The sequence below is a fragment of the Dermacentor variabilis genome, chromosome 3, assembly GCF_050947875.1.
Source record: "Dermacentor variabilis isolate Ectoservices chromosome 3, ASM5094787v1, whole genome shotgun sequence".
Classification (NCBI taxonomy): domain Eukaryota; kingdom Metazoa; phylum Arthropoda; class Arachnida; order Ixodida; family Ixodidae; genus Dermacentor; species Dermacentor variabilis.
In genome coordinates this window covers 244,227,543-244,250,149 of record NC_134570.1, presented here as the reverse complement: position 1 = coordinate 244,250,149, position 22,607 = coordinate 244,227,543, and the positions used below count along the sequence as shown (strand labels likewise).

At 46.3% G+C, this 22,607-nt stretch overlaps 1 protein-coding gene and 1 pseudogene across 1 annotated transcript in view; both read left to right on the top strand.

Annotated features, from left to right (window-relative positions):
• The window catches only part of LOC142574454 (uncharacterized), a 69,050-nt gene that overhangs the window by 17,166 nt on the left and 29,277 nt on the right, over positions 1-22,607 (top strand). Inside the window, exon 2 of the mRNA XM_075683524.1 lies at positions 5,408-5,525. Within this exon, the coding sequence (XP_075539639.1) occupies positions 5,408-5,525 (118 nt within the window). The remainder of the gene's footprint in view (positions 1-5,407; positions 5,526-22,607) is intronic.
• LOC142573871 (uncharacterized) lies at positions 1,100-4,595 on the top strand (annotated as a pseudogene).

Here is a 22,607-nt window from a genome sequence, read left to right as displayed (position 1 = left end):
GGACTTATTGCAGGATACCCTGGACCACAAATGTGTGCAAATCACGGTCGCCACGCATCCTACCCGCATCGGCAACTCCGTAGCACGAGACACCACACCAGACCTTACGTTCGTAAAAAATGACCACACGGGACAAGTAACATGGCACAACACGGGCGTCGACCTGGGCAGTGACCACTACATCCTCGAAATTACGATAACCACCCAATTACGGAGCAATACCATTATACATAAGTGGACGGACTGGGACGAATTCCGTAAGGGGCGCCTCACCACAGCGCAAGACATCACAGAGATCGAAACCTGGATGGCGGAACTCCGCGATGCAGTGCGCTCAGCCACAAAGACCATAGAAACAGACGAGGACGTCATCATCATGGACAGCCGCCTGGCCCATCTGATAGAGGCCAAACGTTCGATACAGGCGCGTTGGAAGCAGCACCGGCTGAATCGCAAATTGAGGAAGAAGGTGGCTGACTTAAATAGGGCCATTGAACAACATTGCAGGCTCCTGTGCCGTCAACAATGGAACGAGATATGCAACCGAGCTGACAGGGAATTGCATCGCAGTTGTACATGGAATCTATTTCGGCACCTCCTAGACGAAACAAAGACCAAGTCAAACCAGCGCGACCGCCTGGGCCGCCTCATGCAAACCATCACGCAACAACAAGGAAAAGACGCTGTTATCAGGAGCCTGGAAGCCAACTATCTGCCAGACACGCCAACGGAAACCCACCCGCCGTACGGGGGGCTGCCCAACGCGTGGCTCGACCGAGACATTACCACATCAGAGGTACGGGTAGCGCTGCACGAGCTCAACACCCGCTCAGCAGCTGGCCCAGATCTCGTTACAAACAAGATGCTACGCAACCTGGACGGCGCTTCGATAGAAGCCCTAACCGATTACTTCAATGAATGCTGGCACTCGGGCAAGCTCCCCCGACAGTGGAAAACGGCAAGAACGATCCTGATTCCGAAACCGGGCAAACCACTGGTTATCGGCAACCTGCGTCCCATCTCGCTGACGTCCTGCGTGGGCAAGGTGCTGGAGCACGTGGTCGCCAACCGGTGGCAGGAATACCTAGAGAAGGAAGGCCTCTATCCTGACACGATGATCGGCTTTCGGCGCAGACTCAGCACACAAGATGCCATGTTACAACTCAAACAAGAAATCGTCGACAACAAGACACAAGACAGCAAAATAATTCTGGGTCTCGATTTACAAAGTGCATTCGACAAAGTTAAACACTCAGCCATATTAGGACAAGTATCAGGACTCAACATGGGGGTAACGAGCTACAATTATATTCTAGACTTCTTGACTAACCGCACGGTAGAACTGCACGCCGGAGACCTCAAGCTCCCCGAACATAAGCTCGGCAGTACGGGTACTCCACAGGGTTCGGTCATATAGCCGTTGCTCTTTAACCTCGTCATGATCGGGGTAGCGAGGGCAGTAGCGGGGACCGGCGCCCGGCATACTATCTATGCCGACGACATTACCCTGTGGGCGGTCGGTGGCACCGACGCCAGCATCGAGCAACAGCTGCAAGCGGCGGTTACCGCCATCAAGCAGCACCTTGATGGCACAGGCCTAATGTGCTCGCCCGCCAAATCCGAGCTGTTCGTCCTCACACCGCTTCGACCGGGACGGAAGCGCGCTCCTCTTCGGGAGTGTGATCACATTAAAATTGTGACTGCATCGGGGCGACGCATCCCCGAAGTGCCCAAGATCAGAGTACTGGGCCTGCTGCTCAACAAGAGCGGCCGCAACGACGAGACCATGAACAAGCTTACCACCAAGGCAATGGACGCCATCCGGCTCATACATCGAGTCTCTACAAGACGGGCGGGCATGCGTGAAGACAGTCTCGTGCGCCTTGTCCAGTCGTTCGTGATCAGTCACATCGCCTACGTTGCGGCCTACCTTAATTGGCACGTCACTGACAGGACCAAGATCAACACGCTGATCAGACGGGCTTACAAGACGGCGCTGGGTTTAATGGAGACCACGAGTACGGCTCGGCTCTTGCAGCTCGGCGTTCATAACACCCTAGAAGAAATAGCCGAGGCGCAGCTCACCGCGCAATTCGAGCGCCTCTCTACCACCAAGACGGGGCGCAGTATACTGACGTCCCTGGGTTACAACCCCCAAGCTCCCAGCCGGCAACCGTGCGAGATCACAGATGAGGCGCGGGCCCACATTTACGTGGACCCCATCCCGAAGAACATGCACCCAGAATACAACCAAGAACAGCGGCAGGCGCGGGCCAAGGCCCTCACCGAACAACACGCCCAAGACCCGCACGCCCGGTATGTGGACGCCGCGGAATACAAGCGGGAAGGCTTCGCAGCAGTGGTCGTTGCGGCGGCTAACGGCACCAAGACAACGGCAGCGAGCGTGCGGTGCACGAACGCCACAGACGCTGAGGAGGTTGCCATCGCTCTGGCGATCACCGAGGCCGAGTGTCGCACCGTGCTCAGCGACTCGAGGAATGCCGTGCGCAATTTTGCCAAGGGGCGAATATGCGTGCCGGCGGCCGCCATCATCGGCAAGCTCCAATTTCAAGTCCGCGGCAGCACCGTCCGTATCAAGTGGTTCCCGGCGCACGCCGGCGAGTGTGCATCCTCACCGAACCACAACGAGACGGCCCATTCGGCGGCGCGAGCGCTTACCTTCCGCGCCCCCGAGAGTGACCGTTCCGTGTGGTGGTTCGAAACCAAGGACAGATTGACTAGTTATGCCGAAGTAACCAAGTGTTACCGCTTAGCTCGACGGACAATGCCGCCTCCCCACCCGGCACTCAGTCGGGAGGAGGCCGTAATCCTAAGACAATTACAGACCGCGTCACTCCTCGCCCCCGCAATGCTGCACGTGCTTCACCCAGAGCTCTATCCGAGTGGGCTGTGTGGTGTTTGTGCAGCGGGTCCGGCGGACCAATGGCACATCATGTGGGACTGTGCCAGGTTCCCGACGGCAGCTACCTCCAGGACTTACCCGCCAGAACTTCAAAGTGCACTGCAGTCTACAGACAAGGACTCACAACTATGGGCCGTCCAGCAGGCCCGGGGTGCGCTCGAAAAGCACAAGGCTCGTGACCCACTACAAACGGGCCCAACGGGGCTAGTGCAGAGTAGAATATAACCCCGGGTCGACGCTTGGCCAGCGTCACGACTCGTTAAATCGTCGTTTGCCGGTACTTTATTAAAGTTATTCCTATCCTATCCTTGTTAACCGGTGGATCACCTTCTAATCTTTCCCTACATTGCCAAGGTTGTAACTGCACGCCAGAGTTAGATGAATGCACGATATTGAATGTGCGATATTGATATAAGAATGAAGATACGCGTCTTGTGGTAGAGGCATGGCATATGTGTAATGGTGGAAGTGCGTGCATGAGTCAGCCTTCAATTACTTTACATAAGGAAGAGATTAAGTGCCCTAACAGCTATCTCTCACGTAGACCGGCGCATGAACCCGACTGACACGTGGTGATACCATTCCAGAGCTTGCACAGATGAGTTTTGTGTTTCTTTCTTTTTTTTTGCCTCAGTGCTCACTTCAGTTGATAGTCGGCGTTCGTGTTGTCCACTTCTCTTCTCTTGTGCCCTGTCTGCATGCCTCACCTTTTTTGCATAATGAATCGAAGCTACCGGAAACAAGATAGTGGCGGCCGTAAAAAACGCTAGACTCTTCTCTAAGCATGCCTTGGACGCAGCAGCTGCCAGAGTAGAACCCCCCCCCTCCCCTCGGTGCTTTGTGTGTGACAAAAGACAGCATGCTACGTCCCCGCTTTCCTCCCTAGTGCGCACGCAAGATTGAGCCGCCATCGTCGGCTCACCTTTGCATACTTTTTCTCGCACATACAGCATATGGCGTGTGGTGCCGATGTTATTGCTCCTAGATTTTTATACAGAACATCATGGCGACGGCAGAAATATACCTGTAGTGCCCATATTGTTGCTACGGCAATAAAAGTAGGTTGAGGGCGCTGAGAACAAACTAGATATTAGGGAGGAGTGCGCTGCAGCTGGTATAATGTAAGACTGATCAAGTCTGTATTTATGCCCATATGGGCAAAGCCTCGGCCATTTTGACCTGTCGCGAAAAGCTAATGGCGGATTATGAATGAAAACAGATTGGAATAGTTTTATATTCCGCCATTCTCTTGCCATTCCAGTGTTACATGTATGAAAATAACCCTGAATCTGCCAGATCTTTTATTACGCTGCAAATGTACTCGTCTTTGCCTATTCCACAAGGTTTATTACTCTAACCACATGCTCAAGAATCAACTTATCACCCCACCTATGTACGTTTCATCCCGTTCTGACCACAGAACGGGATGAAACCATCCCGTCCGTCCCATCCATTCCGTCCCATCCTCCCGAACGAACAAGTACCATGATTCTTTTTTACCCCGCACAAGTGTCGACTCGAACCATCTTCCTGCGTCCATCATTGAGATCACAGATATGTCTTCATTCAAAACAGCAGTCTACCACGCTATCGCTTAATGTTGTCTGCATACCATTGTCTGTATATTACATTGCTTTGTTATGTACCACTCCTTTCTGCCTTAGGGCCTTAGGGCCTTGAAAGTATGTATAATAAATAAATGAATAAATAAATATTACACCAGAAGGTTAAGCATAAGGTGCTTTGGAATCGCCCTGGTCTAATATGTAGAAAGGACTTTCAATAAACCACAGTAACTTATAACTCTGGCTTCTCTCTACGGTGTATTGCTGAAGCACATTTCTAGGCACTTCATGCACAATGTTGAGACATTAAAAAATATTTATATATGAGAAAATGTCCTGGGCTACTTTTCGAAATGTTGGAATTACTATTGCAGAATGCATGTTTTTTGTGATTGCTACCACTAATAAAAAATCTACAGGAACTATTACCAAAATTTACATGCACTAGTTGGTTTCAGTACCAGGGTAATCTGCTTTAAAATTGAGCTTAAGACGTTGCTTAATACAGTTGCAGTATAGTGCTTGTGTTGGTTTATCTGTCGTGGTTTGGAAGTGTGCTCGTATCTTCGTCTTGCGTGGTCTGGAGCAGGGGGAAGGGGAGGTGAAAACTGCTGTGCGCCCAGTTCGGTTGCACTTTCACATTGAAGAACTTCGCGTACACCCTCCATTTACCACAAGCAGGTTTGAAGCGGTTGTCCTAATAGTACGGCGCTCTTGAAGATATTTGTCAAATCTGGCCGCAGTTTTAATAAGTGGTGTCAGAGAATCATAAGTGCAGTGAAATGTGCTCATTATAAATAATAATTCGTTATAACTGGGTTCGTTACAAGCGGGCTCGACTGCAGTAGCAGCCCAATTTACTGTGTTTGTAAATGTAGCAAGTTACTGGCAATTGAACATGAATATCTGCTTTGTTTAGAGAGGAAGGGGCGACAAGCCAAGAGGGCGACCAGCAGACGGGCCGAAGAATCACCTAAGAAGCGTCTTAAGAAGCTCGCAGACGATGGCAATTATGCGACCTACCTCAAGAGGCTCAAGTGAGTTAACAGTTTGGCATGAAAGCTATGTTGATTGTCTAAAGTGTGAGGTTGCTACATTAACATGCAATGTTGGCTGACTGCATTTGAATCAGCCTTACAGTGCAGCTGATATATCACTGGTGCCCAATTTTGTTACATGTAAGGCCATGATCATCTCTAAGTGGGGTCAGCTGGGCTCGTTGGTTGGGAATAGCATTACGAAACATTGTTCCAGCCCACAAATAAACACAGATGAGCAGAGAGGGACAAACAAGAACGGTGGACCTAACTCATTGGTTGATTGGTCAGTGCACTGATGAAACTGCCGTATTGGTGATGGTCTATGCTTGCTGTCCAAATTGCTAATCTAAATTGCAAATCTTGTCCACATCCAAATTACATCTGCAAATACATGAAGCTTGGAGCATGTAGGTTTATTTATTTATTTATACATGTACCTACAGCACCTTCTAGGGGCATTGTTGTTGGGGGGCTTACTATACAAAAAAAAGTTGTGATACAAAGAAATTGTAAAATACATCATCATCAGCCTGGTTACACCCACTGCAGGGCGAAGGCCTCTCCCGTACTTCTCCAACTACCCCGGTCATGTACCAATTGTTGCCATGTTGTCCCTGCAAACTTCTTAATCTCATCTGCCCACCTAACTTTCCGACCCCTGCTACGCTACCCTTCCCTTGCAATCCAGTCCGTAACCCTTAATAACCATCGGTTATCATCCCCCCTCATTTCACGTCCTGCCCATGCCCTTTTCTTTTTCTTGATTTCAACTAAGATGTCATTAACTCACGTTTGTTCCCTCACCCAATCTGCTCTTTTCTTGTCCCTTACTGTTACACCTATCATTCTTCTTTCCATAGCTCATTGTGTCCTCCTCAATTTAAGTAGAGCCCTTTTTGTAAGCCTCCAGGTATCTGCCCCATACGTGAGTACTGTTAAGACACAGCTGTTATACACTTTTCTTTTGAAGAAAAATGGCAACCTGCTGTTCATGATCTGAGAATGCCTGCCAAACACACCCCAGCCCATTCTTATTCTTCTGATTATTTCAGTCTCATGATCTGGATCCGCGGTCACTACCTGTCCTAAGTAGATGTATTCCCTTACCACTTCCAGTGCCTCGCTGCCTATTGTAAATTGCTGTTCTCTCCCGAGACTGTTAAGCACAACTTTAGTTTTCTGCATATTAATTTTTAGACCCACTCTTCTGCTTTGCCTCTCCAGGTCAGTGAGCATGCATTGCAATTGGTCCCCTGAGTTACTAAGCAAGGCAATATCATCAGCGAATCGCAAGTTACTAAGGTATTCTCCATTAACTCTCATCCCCAATTCTTCCCAATCCAGGTCTCTGAATACCTCCTGTAAACACACTGTGAATAGCATTGGAGAAATCGAATTCCCCTGCCTGGCTCCTTTATTGGGATTTTGTTGCTTTCTTTATGGAGGACTCGGTGGCTGTAGAGCCGCTATAGATATCTTTCAGTATTTTTACATAGGGTTCGTCTACGCCCTGATTCCGTTATGCCTCCATGACTGTTGAGGTTTCGACTGAATTAAACGCTTTCTCGTAATCAATGAAAGCTATATATAAGGGTTGGTTATATTCCGCACATTTCTCTATGACCTGATTGATAGTGTGAATATGGTCTATATTGTTGAGAAGCCTTTACGGAATCTTGCCTGGTCCTATGATCGACAGAAGTCTAAGGTGTTCCTGATTCTATTTGTGATTGCCTTAGTAAATACTTTGTAGGCAACAGACAGTAAGCCGATCGGTCTATAATTTTTCAAGTCTTTGGCATCCCCTCTGTTATGGATTAGGATTATGTTAGCGTTCTTCCAAGATTCCGGTACGCTCGAAGTTATGAAGCATTGCGTATACAGGGTGGCCAGTTTTTATAGAACAATCTGCCCACCATCCTACAACAAATCTGCTGTTACTTGATCCTCCCCAGCAGCCTTCCCCTTTTGCATAGCTCCCAAGGCTTTCTTTACTTCTCCCGGCGTTGCTTGGGGGATTTCAAATTCCTTTAGACTGTTCTCTCTTCCATTATCTTCATGGGTGCCACTAGTACTGTATAAATCTCTATAGAACTCCTCAGCCACTTGAACTATCTCATCCTTATTAGTAATGATATTGCCAGCTTTGTCTCTTAACGCATACATCTGGTTCTTGCCTATTCCTAGTTTCTTCTTCACTGCTTTTAGGCTTCCTCCATTCCTGAGAGCATGTTCAATTCTATCCATATTATAATTCCTTATGTCAGCTGTCTTACGCTTGTTGATTACCTTCGAAAGCTCTGCCAGTTTTGTTCTAGCTGTAGGGATAGAGGCTTGCATACATTGGCGTTTCTTGATCAGATCTTTAGTCTCCTGTGATAGCTTACTGGTATCCTGTCTAACGGAGTTACCACCGACTTCTTATGCACGCTCCTTAACGATGCCCACAAGATTGTCGTTCATTGCTTCAACACTAAGGTCCTCTTGCTGTGTTAAAGCCGAATAGCTGTTCTGTAGCTTGGTCTGGAATTCCTCTATTTTCTCTCTTGCCACTACCTCATTGATAGGCTTCTTATGTACCAGTTTCTTCTGTTCCCTCCTCAGGTCTAGGCTTATTCGAGTTCTTACCATCCCATGGTCACTGCAGCGCAGCTTGCCGAGCACGTGCATATCTTGTATGATGCCAGGGCCAGCGTAGAGTATAAAGTCTATTTCATTTCTAGTCTCGCCATTCGGGCTCCTCCACATCCACTTTCGGCTATCCCACTTGCGGAAGAAGGTGCAGATTGAAGCAGAAGTGCAGAAGAAGGTGCACATTGTGCAGTAAAAGTGAACAATTTAAGAGCATACGATAGATGATACAACATACACTGGCAGGACAGTTGCCCTTGACATCGAAAACCGTTGTGAAAAAAGCAGCACTAAGTCAAGACATGCTCTTTTAAAAATGAACGAAATGCTTTGCGTAGGGTGGTAACAATCTACGCCGGGAGGCTGTTCCACTCATGTGTTGCTTTTGGAAAAAATGTAAATTCAAACGCATTAGTTCGACACATATATTCGCGTACTTTCAAAGAATGGTCCCTTCGTGATGAGATGTAACTGGGTGACTGTATGTAGTTTTGTTTATTGATACCCGTTTTTATCATCATCATCATCATAATTTATTTTCCCTTAAAGGACCCCTGTTGGGGTACTACATAAGAGGGGGGATTACAGAAGCTAAGAATAGAAACAAAGATATGGTTACAATTTCCTACAAAACTCAGCCTGTGGATTCGTATGAGAACAGAAAAGGAACTAAAAAAAATTAGAAAAAAAAGAGCGAGAAAAATGAAGGCCAAAAGGCACACTGAATAGAATGCAAAAGCAAATCAGCAGAACAGTCACAATGTGAGACGGCAATCGCAAAAGAATGAAGACACAGTACGGTCATTATAATGTTAGGGTTTGAGGTGACCAGTAAGCAGGTGTTTGAAGATAATGGGCTTACGCTCATTGACAATTCTATCTGGTAAATTATACCACTCTGCAATGGCGCTAGGGAAAAATGATTTATTAAAGGAAAATGTTGAACCATGCGAGCGCTGGATGCTGCAAGAGTTAAAAAGGCGACGAAATGTACAGGTTGGTGGGATTAGATGCTTTCTATGCAGTTCAGGGAAGTTATAATAAAGTAGTTGGAAAAGGCACAGTTTTGCAATTTTCCGATGCAACACCTATGGTTCGAACCCTAGAGATGATGTAATCCCACTGACACGTTCTTCACGGCTGTACGTGGAAGTTATGAATCTAGCAGCACGATCTTGTATTGATTCTAATATATTAATTACCTAAGTAAGTTTGGTGATGGCTCGAAATAGCTGAGGCGTATTTATGTTTACTTCGAATGAAAGTTTCATAAGCTAGTTTTCTTGTGGATTAGGGGCACAGCGCAAGGGCACGTCTGACGTAACCAAGTGATTTAGTGGTGTCGGTAGCCAATTTTGTTATATGGTCGGACCAGGTCAACTTGCTATTAATAGTGATACCGAGATAGCGATATGATTCAACGGTGGATAGGGCTGTCGAGTTTAAAAAAGTATGGGTGATCCTTGTTAGAGTGTTTACGGGACACCTGCATAACTTTACATTGGGAGATGTTAAGTTTCATTAAAGAGTTGGAACACCAGGTTTTTAATAAATGTAAGTCTTTTTGGAGCATTCCATGCTCGGTTGGGTCTGTAATACGACGATAGATTACGCAGTCATCTGCAAAAAGTGGAATATTGTATGATATGCCTTTAGCAAGGTCATTTGTGAAGATGAGAAAGAGAAGGGGACCAAGGAAGGACCCTTGTGGTACTCCGGAGATGACACTAGCAGTGGTTGAACAATGATTTCTGACAGCTGTGTACTGCAATTGATTAGTAAGAAAGCAACAGATTCATGACAGTTTGTTGTTTAATATGTTAATGAAGAGATCTAATAATCTGACATATTTACGCCTTGATGAAAGTGATGGCCATCCCAATGCTTTGACAATTTCGCTTGAGCTTCTGGTGAAGTTGTAATTGCCCGTTACAAACCAGGCGGCACGTTTTTGGATACGCTCCAGTTCATAAATATTTGCACCAGTTTCTAAGTCCCAGGCATTGCAGACCTATGGCAAAATTGGGCATACATTTGATACGTAGAGAACTTTTTGAAGAACAGAAGGTGCTTTCCTGAAATTACGTGGTAGAAAGTTTAGCATGCGACTGGCTTTTGCTGATACCTTATGAATATGGTCATTGCAGGAAAGTGTGCTCTTAATGACAACCAGTAGGTACGAATATTCCGTAGCAACACGTAGCAATGTCTGTTCCATGCTGTAATTTGTAAGTAGAGGCTGCTTTCTTTTTGTAAACTTAAGTACACTTCACTTTCACACGTGGAGCTTTCATTTTCCATTTGGCATACCACTTTATTATTGAGTTAATGTCATTTTGCAGTTATTTGGAATCCTTTGTGCACCTAATTTTGTGAGATATGCAGCAGTTATCTGCATACAACCTGATATGACTGGCCACACATTGAGCAAGATTATTGATATAAATAAAAAAAAAGAAGTGGCCCCAGAATAGAGCCATGTGGCACCCCCGCTGAGACGGACACATGTGATCTGATCATGATGCACCATGAAGGACGGTGCATTGTTTTTGGCATAAAAGATAGGCTTGTAACCATGCTAGTGTGTTAGGGGATATGTTAAGGCACGATAATTTTAGCAAAAGGAGCGAGTGTGTTACAGTGTCAAAGGCCTTGCTGAAATTGAGGAAAATGCAATCCATTTGGCTACCAGACTTTAACGTTCTGGTGATGTCATGTGTAGGTTCTATTAGTTGTGTGTTGCAGGAAAATTCTTTTCTAGAACCATACCCTGTCAGACAGAAAAATTTATTAGCCTGAAGGTGGTTTATTAATCCTTTAACCACCAATTTAACTTCCGGAAAAGATGCCAAAATCATCAATTTTTTAAGTAGTCCTAATTTTTTTCATGTAATTCTGATTCTGAAAATATATTACGTCATTGATTTCTGTCTAGAATTAGCACAGAAATTAAAAAAAGCAAAGAACTGCTGTTGAAGGCAGCTTTCCCTCAATGCATGTCGTGCTATGGGTCAGAATGTACTGAAAGTCCAAGTATTTATTTGATGCAATACACGGTAACACGCTGGAAAGTGCACAGGCGTTGCTTTGTCGTAACAAAAGCTTTCGTGAATAATAGTCGCTCTTTGTGTGGTAGATTTCGAAGCATGGTGTCACACAAAGCCCGACTTGGCAGTCCTCGCACCACATTCGAATTTTCTTGCGCAGCTTCTTTGATGTGTCCCTCGAATTGGCACGTGTGCAGGCAACACATCTCCACGTTGGCTCCTGCTTTTTTGGTGTTGGTGGAATTTTTCTTGGAAAGTGTCGGCCTTTGAGCCTTATCAGAGATAAGTTGGATCTGCAACCTGTTCCGGCCAGAGTGTGGAGGCACTTCTCAAGTACTAAGTCCACAAGTCGTACGTCGAAATTCAAATGGCTCAGTCTTCCTGCTGACTTCTTGCACAGACAAAAGGCATTGAAGATAGCTATGTCAAGGAAGTGGTGAAATAGTGTCTTGTAATAAAGCTGCTGCCCTTTGTACAACGATGGATAGTATGACAGGTTTCGGTCCGACCAGTCGACGCCACCCATTGTGTAGTTGTAGTCGAGAGCAATCGTGGGGGGGGGGGGGCTTAGAAATTTGCACATTCCTGCAATTGTCAACATCTTGCATTGTAGGTGAATGAATGGGGCTTAGAAAAGTCACAAGCTTCTTGTCTCTCCATTGGAGCGCGAGGCATATCCCATATTGAAAGTGACAATTCCACCTTTTTTCAAACTGGTGTTTTTGAACGGAGGCATGACCTTTCTTCCAGGACAAGCTGTTCTATAGACATTGGTTTTCCACTTGAGGAGAATGTTGGCTAGTTCCAGTGAATTGTAGTAGTTGTCATCCGTCAAGGTGTGCTAACCTTTGTCAAGAAAGGGCTCCATTAGGTCCATCATCACCTTGGTACCCATGGCTTCATTGCCGGCCATGTCTACTGTCCCCTTGCCCCTTGCCAATCAAATTGCAGATGTAGACACTTGAAGATTCACACCATAGAAAGAGTGTCAGGCTAAATCTTGCACGTTTCAGTGGAAGATACTGCTTCCGTGTCAATCTTCCCTTGAAAAACAAGAGGCTCTTGCTTTTGTGGGATATGAATTGTAGTAGTTGTCATCCGCCAAGGTGTGCTAACCCTTGTCAAGAAAGGGCTCCATTAGGTCCATCATCACCTTCATACCCATGGCTTCATTGCCGGCCATGTCTACTGTCCCCTTGCCCCTTGCCAATCAAATTGCAGATGTGGCCACTTGAAGATTCACACCATCGAAAGAATGTCAGGCTAAATCTTGCACGTTTCAGTGGAAGATACTGCTTCCGTGTTAATCTTCCCTTGAAAAGCAAGAGGCTCTCATCAACGGACACATACTGTTCAGGCACATAGGCAGCAAGGAATGCCTCGTTCAGCCTTGTGATAACGGGCCACAGCTCCTATAGCCTGGGGTGCAGATGGGTAGTAACATCCAAGGTGTTGAAGTTGGTGAAATGAAGGTAGCACATCAACACGTTGAAACGGTTCCTGCTCATGGTCTTCCTGAACACTGTTGTCTTCAAAACTTCCTTTGTTGACCAGTACATCTCAACTTGAGATTTGCCGACAATACCCTGCTATATTATCAGCAAAAATAAGACCATAATCTCATCGTGGTCTACTGGTTATGATGTAGAACCCTCAGCAGCAAAGTACGCTACCACATAATGATTCGTGTCCGTGACGATTAGGTCAATGATGCCTAACCAGCCGAGAATGTCATTCTTGTCAGTGGGCTGCCGCAAGATTCCGGGCACTGAAGAGAAGGGAAACTGCAGAGGCTCAGGTGGCAGGTTATCGGTGTTCACGTGCTGCCACACACGTGCACTGCTCAGTGCCACACCATCGCTCTCGTTGTCATCTGAAGTAATGTCCAGGGTAAAGACAATGTCCGAGTAACGGCCCAACACATTTTAATAACTACAACATCATGATCAGTAATTCCCGGCACTGTAACAACAGAAGATGTAAGGCTTTGGTCATTGCAAAACAACAAGTCTAACACGTTTGCTCTGGAACTGCAGACCCTCGTAGGGGCGGTCACAAGGTGATATAACTGATGAACATTAGCAATTTCTTTAATAGCTCTATTCAGCAATGACTCACTGTGGACTACCGGTATGAATGAGGTCCACACCACATCTGGCAGGTTAAAATCAATGGCAAGAATAAATTTCTCAACGTAAGTTATGTCGAGAGTTCACAAAATATTTGTCACATATTTCTCAAATTGTTTATCAAGTTCAGCTCACACTTGGGGAGTGAAAAACACCTGAGGGCATTTCAGCTTATTGGGCCAGGTTTGGCATTCGTGTCTAAGTGGCTCAGGAATAACTTTTTTTCATACTTTGCCATGCCCCACAATCTTTGAAAAAGGACTTTCATCCTAACAATGAATAATGATTGGCAACCTAATCAATCGAAAATCTGTGCGGTCATCGGAAGGACATCTCTTTTGGTGTCGACCTTTTCTTTAGAAGTTGCAACAGTGATTACATGTTAATAAGCCTGTCAGCAGCTGTGTTCCATAGCACACCAAGAACCTTCATAGGAACCACTGCTGGAATGGAGTTCAATTCATCAGCAATGTGCCGTCTTAGTTCAGTTCAGTTTCATTACCTTAAAGGCCCCTTTCTGGGGGGCATTACATAAGGGATGGTTTTTTTTATTTATATAGCGATCACGCAGGCAAGGTTAATTAACATTTGATGATCACGAACACAATCGTGAAAAGTAAATGTTGAAGCAATGATGGCGATGTCCTGGAAGAGGCCGTTCCTGTCTGTAGCTGCTTGATAAAAGAACGAGGCGGAAAGAGTAGTAGTGCGCGATGATGGGCGGGCAACCTGAAATGGATGACTGGTGCGGTGAGATATGCGTGTTGCAGCTGTTATATAAGGTGGCTGATTTAGTGAAGAATGAAATATTTAATGATAAAGGGCGAGACTGGCAATGCGGCGACGCAATGAAAGGGGCTGTAATTCGGATTTAGCTTTCAAAGATGAAATGCTGATGTCATACAAATATGAAGAGTGAATGAATCTAGTGGTGCGATTTTGAACTACTTCTAATGCTTTAATAAAAACTCATTGTGTGGGCTCCAGACAGCAGATAAATATTCTAATTTTGGTCTGATGAGTGACTTATACAGAACAGTTTTAAATTTGGGGGGGGGGGCAAGGCAGAGATGGCACTTTAGAAAATGGAGCATTTTATTTGATACTGAAATGATGTTACTAATGTGGGTACGCCATGATAAATGATAAGACAAGGTTACTCCTAGATATCTATAACATGGTACTAATTCAATTGGGGTGTTAGCGATGGAATACAGGAAGTGATGCAGACTATGGCAATGAGAAAAGGACACAAGTTTGTGTTTAGTAGGATGGAGGGACATTAGCCAGTTGTCACACCAATTAAGTATGCTGTTAATATTTTCCTGAAGAGCAAGCTGATCACGAACATTACTAATAGTGTGGTAAATGACACAGTCATAGGCGAAGATTTGAATACTGCAAGAAACCTGCTTGGGTAAATCGTTAACATATACAGTCGAACCTCGATATAACGAAGTCCAATTGGCAGCCGAAAATTTCGTTATATCGCGAGTTTCGTTAAGTCGAGGTTCGCATGTTTCAACAGTCCAAATAATGATGCAGGTTCTTCGAACACTCCTGGCGTATGGCACTTTGTACATAGCAAAATTACAAAGATAACCAATAAACCCCGGAACTAATAACACAACGATGAGCGTGATGCCCGATAGCCAGCGGGTACGAACGCATTTTTCTCCATTACGCGTACTGTGAAGAGCAGGTCTGCAGCAAGCGCCGCGCCTAGCGCTCATAGCTGCCACTAGATGTGGCCATCAGTGCCATCATCATCATGATTTGTCATCACTAAAAAAAATCCTTTCATGAAGGCATGGCAACCCATGGCATAAAGAAAAAAAAAATTATTCACATACCAGAGCTATCAACTTGAATATTCTTTCGAAGAAACTTGGAAGTAGTACTAACTTGGTGAATCCATGAGGCCACCACTTACCATCGGATGATACCGCGCTCAGTAAAGCAATGAGCACGTTGATTCATGAACGCTGGAATATTTTATTTAACTTCCCGCAGAGCAATTCTATGCAACTCGGGTGGAAGCGAAGAACTCCGTCAGCTTTATCTGCCGCTTTTTAATATCACAGAGCGCAGAGCAGCTGACACGAGTCAACATCTGTTGTGTACGCCATGCTTTCGTCACCGTCATTGTACTCGCGGCGGAGCAGGGCCTTAAAATTAAGGCGAAGGTCCGGGCTTGTTTCATGACCATGCCGCACTTCACTGGCAGGGACCGATCGCGCATTTCAGCGACGTACGCCGCAAGCTTAGCCTACAGCTCCGGAAAGCGTCCACTTCGGCACGCGTCACAGGTGAAAATTTCGCTTCGCTGCAGTCGCCACTCTCGCACCAGCCCTTTGTGATTAGTTTCTTCGGCGTAAAAGATGGCAGCCCTCTTGAACGCTGCTGTGAACGAGTGCCGAACGATTAGTGGGCCTGGAGCACTCATGACGACTGTGGAAGCATAGAAGTAGCACGTAGCCGGCAGTGAAGTGGAACGCGTCAAACTAATACTAATGCCTTTCAAAAGAGAAAGAAACCTGCGAGCGGTGTCTGCTCTTTCATAAATACCCATACTCCCCGCAAGCGCCACCATTCTGAGGGTGCCGCCGCAAATGGGAACAGCGGCACTTCCATCAACTATCGACACCCCCCGATTAGTGTTGCATGCACTGTGAAACTCTCAAAAATGTTGAAAAACCCTTCCGAAAAGCGAACAAACACGCGGGATAGCGAAAAGATACCAGTAGGGCCATAGAGCAAACATAATATAGTAAATACGTTGTAGCTCCCGTTGGTCTCGCTTTTTTGGCGGGGCCATGTTTTGGTTTCGATTATAAGTCGACCCCCCAACTTCAGACTTTCAAATTTAAAGAAAGTGGTCGACTTACAATCGTGTAAATACGATAACCAACTGAGAAAACGCGCCCAACGACCGCTGTTCGTAAACTTACTTCCGGTTGACGCTTTCCCGTTCCAAGAGGCCGCTGACGTCATGGTATCACGCGTTCCGGAACTTCTGAAGCACTACGGCTAGCACTACATGAGCGCGTCCGCTGCGGGTTTCATACGTACACGATAGATGGCGCAGCGGCACGTTCTGCTCCACGTATTGAAGCGCGCCGGGGAAATTGAGCATTAAAGGGCGCATGCAAATCGCTGTATGCCCAGCTAAAGTTTTCGCCTGCCAGTCAAGGAGGATAGCGATGTTACTGATGATATTGATGATATTGATGAGTCAAGCGATGATATTGCAGAATGCCAACAAGTTCAGGCTCAAGCGGAAAGCGGCAGAAGAAGGACAGCATGAGAAGTTAGAAAAAGTTCTCGTCAAGTGCCTGCATCAAGCACAGAGCTCTGCGATCAACATTCACGGTGCCATTCTAAAAGAAAAGGCGAACCTTGTGGCATTGCGTCTGGGCATCGGCGACTTTCACGCAAAGAACAGGTGGCTGGATCGCTTTAAAATATGAAACAGGATTGTGTACAGCCGCTCCTGCGGAGAAAGCACTTCTATGAACATTTCGACGGTGAACAAGTGGATGGAGTCGCTGCTGGAGCTGATTGCTGCATACAAGCCCTACGACATTCTTAATGCCGATAAGAGCGGTATTTTTTACCATACGCAGCCCAAGCAAACCCTTTCGTTTAAAGGTGACAGCTGTCATGGTGGCAAGCATAGTAAAGAGCGTGTGACGGCACTATTCTGTGCTAACGAGGGCGGTTCCAAGACGCTGCCCGTGCTCGTTGTTGGAAAGATTACAAAGCCACGGTGCTTTAAGAACGTGACGCTGCCGTGCAGCTACAACTTCAACAAAAAGGCGTGGATGATGTCTGCGCTCTTCAGAAATTTTTTCCAGCAGCTGGATAACAAAATGGGTGCTAAGGCAAGGAAAATATTGCTTTTCGTGCACAACACACCATGCCACCCACCCGATACGTCCAGCCTGAAGAACATAAAGGTTGTTTTTGTTTCCGCCCAACTGCACAAGCTGGCTGTAAGTGCGTCAAGCAAGTGTACCGGAAGCGGTTAGTGCAGCGTCGGCTGGCGGCTATGGAGCGCAGTGAGTCGGAAAAAAAGATCACTGTGCTCGATGCCATGCATTTTATTGCCAGTTCGTGGAACGCAGTGTCGCAAAGCACAATCGCTAACTCGTTCAAGCACTGTGGCTTTAAGCGAGAGACTGCCTTCTCTGCTGGGGATGCAGCAACCTGAATGCAGGCTTCGCCGACAACGATTTCGAGGGTTTAAACCTCACCATTACCCGCCGAGTACGTGGAGGCCGACGACAACGTTATGATCAGCGGCGAGGTGTCGCTGGATTACACCATTGAGGAGGATTTGCCTGGTGCCGACACTGCTGCGACATCGGACGAGGACAACGACGCCGCCACAGATGCCGTGCCTGTGCCTACCACGTTCCCCCAAGGTGCTACGGCACATAGACAGCATCCGGAACTTCTTCTGTTCACACGACGCCACAGAGGACCTTCTTTTGGACGGTGCCCAACTCGAGCGAAAGCACTTAGTTCACGGATCAAACAAGGTCCAAAAGAAACTTACCGACTTCTTTTAAAGTTTGCGCCGGCTTGCGGGAATCGCGGCAGTGGGCAGTGGAGTGCTGTAAAGGTTCGTTTGAATAAAGCATGATTAGTACCGGTACTGCAGCATTAATTCTTATCGCATTTTGCTTTTTTGGTAAGTTGGGTTTCCAAGCCCTACAGAGAATGTTAGTAGTTTACATTGAAGTTTCTCGGGAATCCGTCGCGTGAAATAAGTAGTATTCTTATAGGCATAACTGATGTTCAGATTTTACTGCGCTCGCATTTTGCGATGCTTTTTAGTACTCTGGACCCCTGGTCATACCTCGCATCCGGGTAACGAACGCGCACATGCGGTTGCCCGAGAAATTTCCCTCCGGGCGACTCGGCGTGGTGAGGCGACTAGTTCAGAGTGGGGGGATCCCTTGCTCCTTTACAAAGACATACTCCGTCATTATACACGCATTCGTCGCACCCACGCCGCACCACCACCGACCTTCTCGCGGGAGGAAGCAGTGGCATTACGCCAGTTACAAACCGCAACTTTTCTAAATCTTTTCTCTCTCAATAAATTCTACTCACACTGTTATGCAGATCGTTGCCCTGGCTGTGGCAGCTCGCCCACAATCTTCCACGTCACGATTGAGTGCACTGCAAACCTCTTTCCTCCCTTACCAACTCTCCTTTACCCCCTACGCAACAAAGAGCTGTGGGACGACGCCCTCCGCGACGGACCTCCCGAGGTCATCCGAGCTGTGATACAACGGGCTCGAAAAATCGCCGGAATCATCTTAGGGACCCTGGACTGAGGGTTCCTCCCACACTGCTCTCGCCATTCAAATATTATTAATAAAGATGTTTTACCCTCTTAGCGCTCCCGAGAAAGTCGTATAATCGGGGTTCCAGTGTACAACGGGTGTTCGCGAGTTTCGCCTGCATCGGCTGCCTGGCCGGGATTCAATCCCGCGACGTCATGCTTAGCAGCCCAACACCATAGCCCCTAAGCAACCCTGTGGGTAAATCGCAAGGCGTAGCTCTTGAATGATTGTTTGAAGAAATGCCTTTTGTACATCAGCAGTAACTTCAATCTTGTGCAGTCTGAAATTCACGAGCGTTTTAACCATGTGATTGTTGATCTTGGGCCCTCTTTCTAATACCGTATATACCTACGCGTGTAATGGAGCCACCCTTTTCTTTTTTCCAGAAAGGTAATGTGAATTTGGAGGGAGAGCTCAATATGCAGGAGAAAAATAAAATTCCGACAGACTTATAACAGTTGAAAATTCGTATCACGATGTAATAAGAAACTCGCTATTAAAGCCTTACCTTTTCAGTAAAAGTATGTACGCAATATAAATGTACAGGGTGTCTACCAATCGGGAAAACTGGGGAAACCGGGAATTCGTGGGGATTTTGTATAGTCTGAATGCGGATAACTGAGGGAATTTATGCTTCTATCAGGGAAAATTAGCTGTAATTTTATTGAAAGGGAATGAAAGTTGCGGTAGTGCTGGCTCGAGTAACAAAGAGGAATCGTAATGAATCTACTTTGATGCCATGTCGTCGGCTGGAGGAGGTACCAGTGTACAGTCAACGACCGACTTTCCGGACGCCCGATAATTCTGACAGCTTCGAGGCACCACCAAGTACCCCATAGAGTCAACGTCTGACATTTTGGACGCAAGAACCCTTCGCCGTCCGATTTTCCGGACTTTTTGCTGTGACAAAGGTCCGAAATGGCATTAAACAGCCATATCGATTACTTCGCCGCCTCGAAGGGCGCTCTCGCACGCAGATCCGCTTGCGACCATAGCCGCCATCGCGGCAGTGCTAGGCCCAGCTGCTTCGACGTTCGCTGTTAAGCTTCTTGCTGTTCGGTGCCGTGTTTTTCATTGAAAGTATTCGCCACTGTCAACAATGCGACTCCACCTTAGCGGTCCTCGCGATTAGCTTCGAAGCTCGGAAAGCACGGCGCGTTGCATAAGGCAGGTTCCTGAAAGGTATCTTCGCCTTAGTACAGTAGTGTTACGTAGTGAAGCATACGCAAAAGTATTGCAGTGAAGCATAAAAAGCGTCAGAAGGGGCAATTGTCACGAGACGCAGTATGTATTCCTTAATTATACATGGGTACACTCGCCATCTCCTGTCACAGTACGAGCACCTATATGTCTAAAAAGTGTACTGGCACGCACTCAGAGCTTTTTCGCATGTGCTTGTGGCAATTTGAGCCCTTAAAGGGACCCTGAAACGATTTTGACGATTTTGTATAAACGTACTGAGTCGATAGAGTTAGTCTTTCTTATCATTAATTCACGCAGCTAAGTGCTCCGCGTAAAGCGTGTAAGTTATTACAAAGCTTTTAAAATGTACACCGCTGCCGATCGCAGCACACTGCTCGGTGGAATTTTCAGCCGCCCCTACCCGTACGTCGTAAATCACCCAATTGACGCCAGTAGGGCGAGCTATCCGATTGGCTGCCCAGGGTGCGTCATCGATAACTTTTCCATCTTTATGGTGAACGAATGATGTTCGTAATAGTTGCAATGTTAATTTGTTTCTGAAAAAGAAGGTAACAGAAAGAGAATGCATAAGAATTTCTCGCTACACTTAAGCACTTTCGGCACACAGCAAGTGTCGTCTGCTTGTGTTACAATGTGCTCCATCTTGAAGGCAGCTCTACGCAGGGTGTCTACCAACCGGGAAAACCGGGAATTCTCAGGGAATTTGAATAGTCTGGAAATACTCTGGAAAAAATCAAGGAATTTGTGCTTCTATCAGGAAAAATTAGCTGTAATCTTATTGAAAGGGAACGAAAGTCGTGTTAGAAAAATCAGACAAAACGAAAGTCGTGTTAGAACGACTTTTTTGTTAGAAGTCGTGTTAGAAAAATCAGACATCCACCCGAACGGGTGGATGTCTGATTTTTCCTTTATTCATTATTTCTCCCCACCTTGTGGGTTTCCGCAGAACTACTACGTCAAACACTTGCCTTTGCCTCGTGTTGTCGACAAATTCAACTTAGCCCTGCCATCTGCTAGCCGCCTGGTTAGCTCAGATGGTAGAGTGGCTGGCCCGGAAAGGCGGTGGTCCAGGGTTCGAGTCTCGGACCAGGACTAATTTTTCTTCAATTATGAGGCTTTTCTGTCGAGGAACCCGTATGGGTTTCCTTTGTAGCAATTGGTATACGAACTGGTGGATGTCTGATTTTCCCTTTATTCGAAAGTCGTGGTAATTCTGGCTCCAGTAATAGAGGAATTGCAAAGAATCGTCACTGACGCCGTGTCATCGGCACGAGGTATTGCCAGAGTAGTTAATGGCCGATTTTTCAGACATGCCCGATAATTTGCACGGCTTCGCGGCACCACCACGTACTCCATAGAGTCAATGTATAATGCCCGGACTATAGGTCTGAAATGGCATTAATCTAAGCCACCACCGCCGCCATTTCGATTATCTCGCCGCCTCAAACCGGTGCTCTCGCACGCAGATCCGCTGGCAGCTGTAGCCACCACCGGGCAACGTTAGGCCTAGCTGCTTCTACGTTCGCTAGCTTCTTGCCGTGTGTTTCATTGAAAGAATTCGCCACTGTCAGCAGTGACACCGACTACGCCTATGTAATCCTCGCGATTGGCTTCCAAGCTCGCAAAGCCCAGCGTGTTGCGTAATGCCAGTCTCCAAAAGTTAGCTTCGCCTCAATAGAGAAATGTACGCGGTGAAGCATAACAAGTGTGGGAAGGGGCAGTTGTCACGTGACACCGTATGTATTCCTTAATTATACATGCTTGCACCCCCGTCAGAGTACAAGCACCGATATGCCTAATAAGTGTACTGGCAGGCCTTAAGAGCTTTTTCGGACGTGCCTGTGGCAATTTGAGCCTTTAACTCTTTCGTTATTGCGAAAAAACGGTAGTTTTTTATAGGTCTCAGAAAAAAAATGTTTACCACTACAAATAATACTTCAGCGTACATTGCAGCATAGCATGTTGTGCATAATGAAATTCTCCGTCCAAAAACATACGTTGCGGAGCAAAAAAATTTTTAGGTAGAACAAAAATTCTAGAAAGCACCATTTTTGCTGTCAGTTGATAAAAACAATAAAGGGATGATATCTGCTAAAACATTAATATGAAAGAAAATTCCTAATAGACATTTCAAAGATAAATAACCCAGGAATAGTGTCTGAAAAAATAAATGCTCAGTAGACCGCCGTTCTTTGGATACAAAAAAGAAACTAAGACCAGTTCATCACTCGTGCCATGCGGTGAAGCAGTTTTTAGATATTGTGAAGCATAAGTGAACTCCGCACTTTTCCTGCAAAATGTCTGGTATTTGTTCATCTTTGCGGTCCTTGTAACACATTTTGCTGTTCCGTATTTTGGCATCTGAGGATGGTCCGATGAGAAGTCCAGGGAACGTACTTCACCAGGGCTGCGATCGGAGATATTTCGTTCGATGCGTTCTGTTCGGTTGCTGCAATGTCACAAAGTGGCAGTATGCAAAATTTGTGACAACGGGGCGGAGAGAGCAGCCAATCAGGAAGCGGTGACCTCCCCGGAAGTTTACTTCCGTCGTTAGTCGTCTGCTTGCAGATAGTCTACCACAAAACGAAATGTTTCTCGTCTTCTAAATGAATGAAATCTCCATCTAAAAAAAGGTATTGTTTTCTTCTCAAGCCCAAACATGTTTTCAAATAGTAGTACATGTGACTACTGCAATTTATAACTATTTTTACA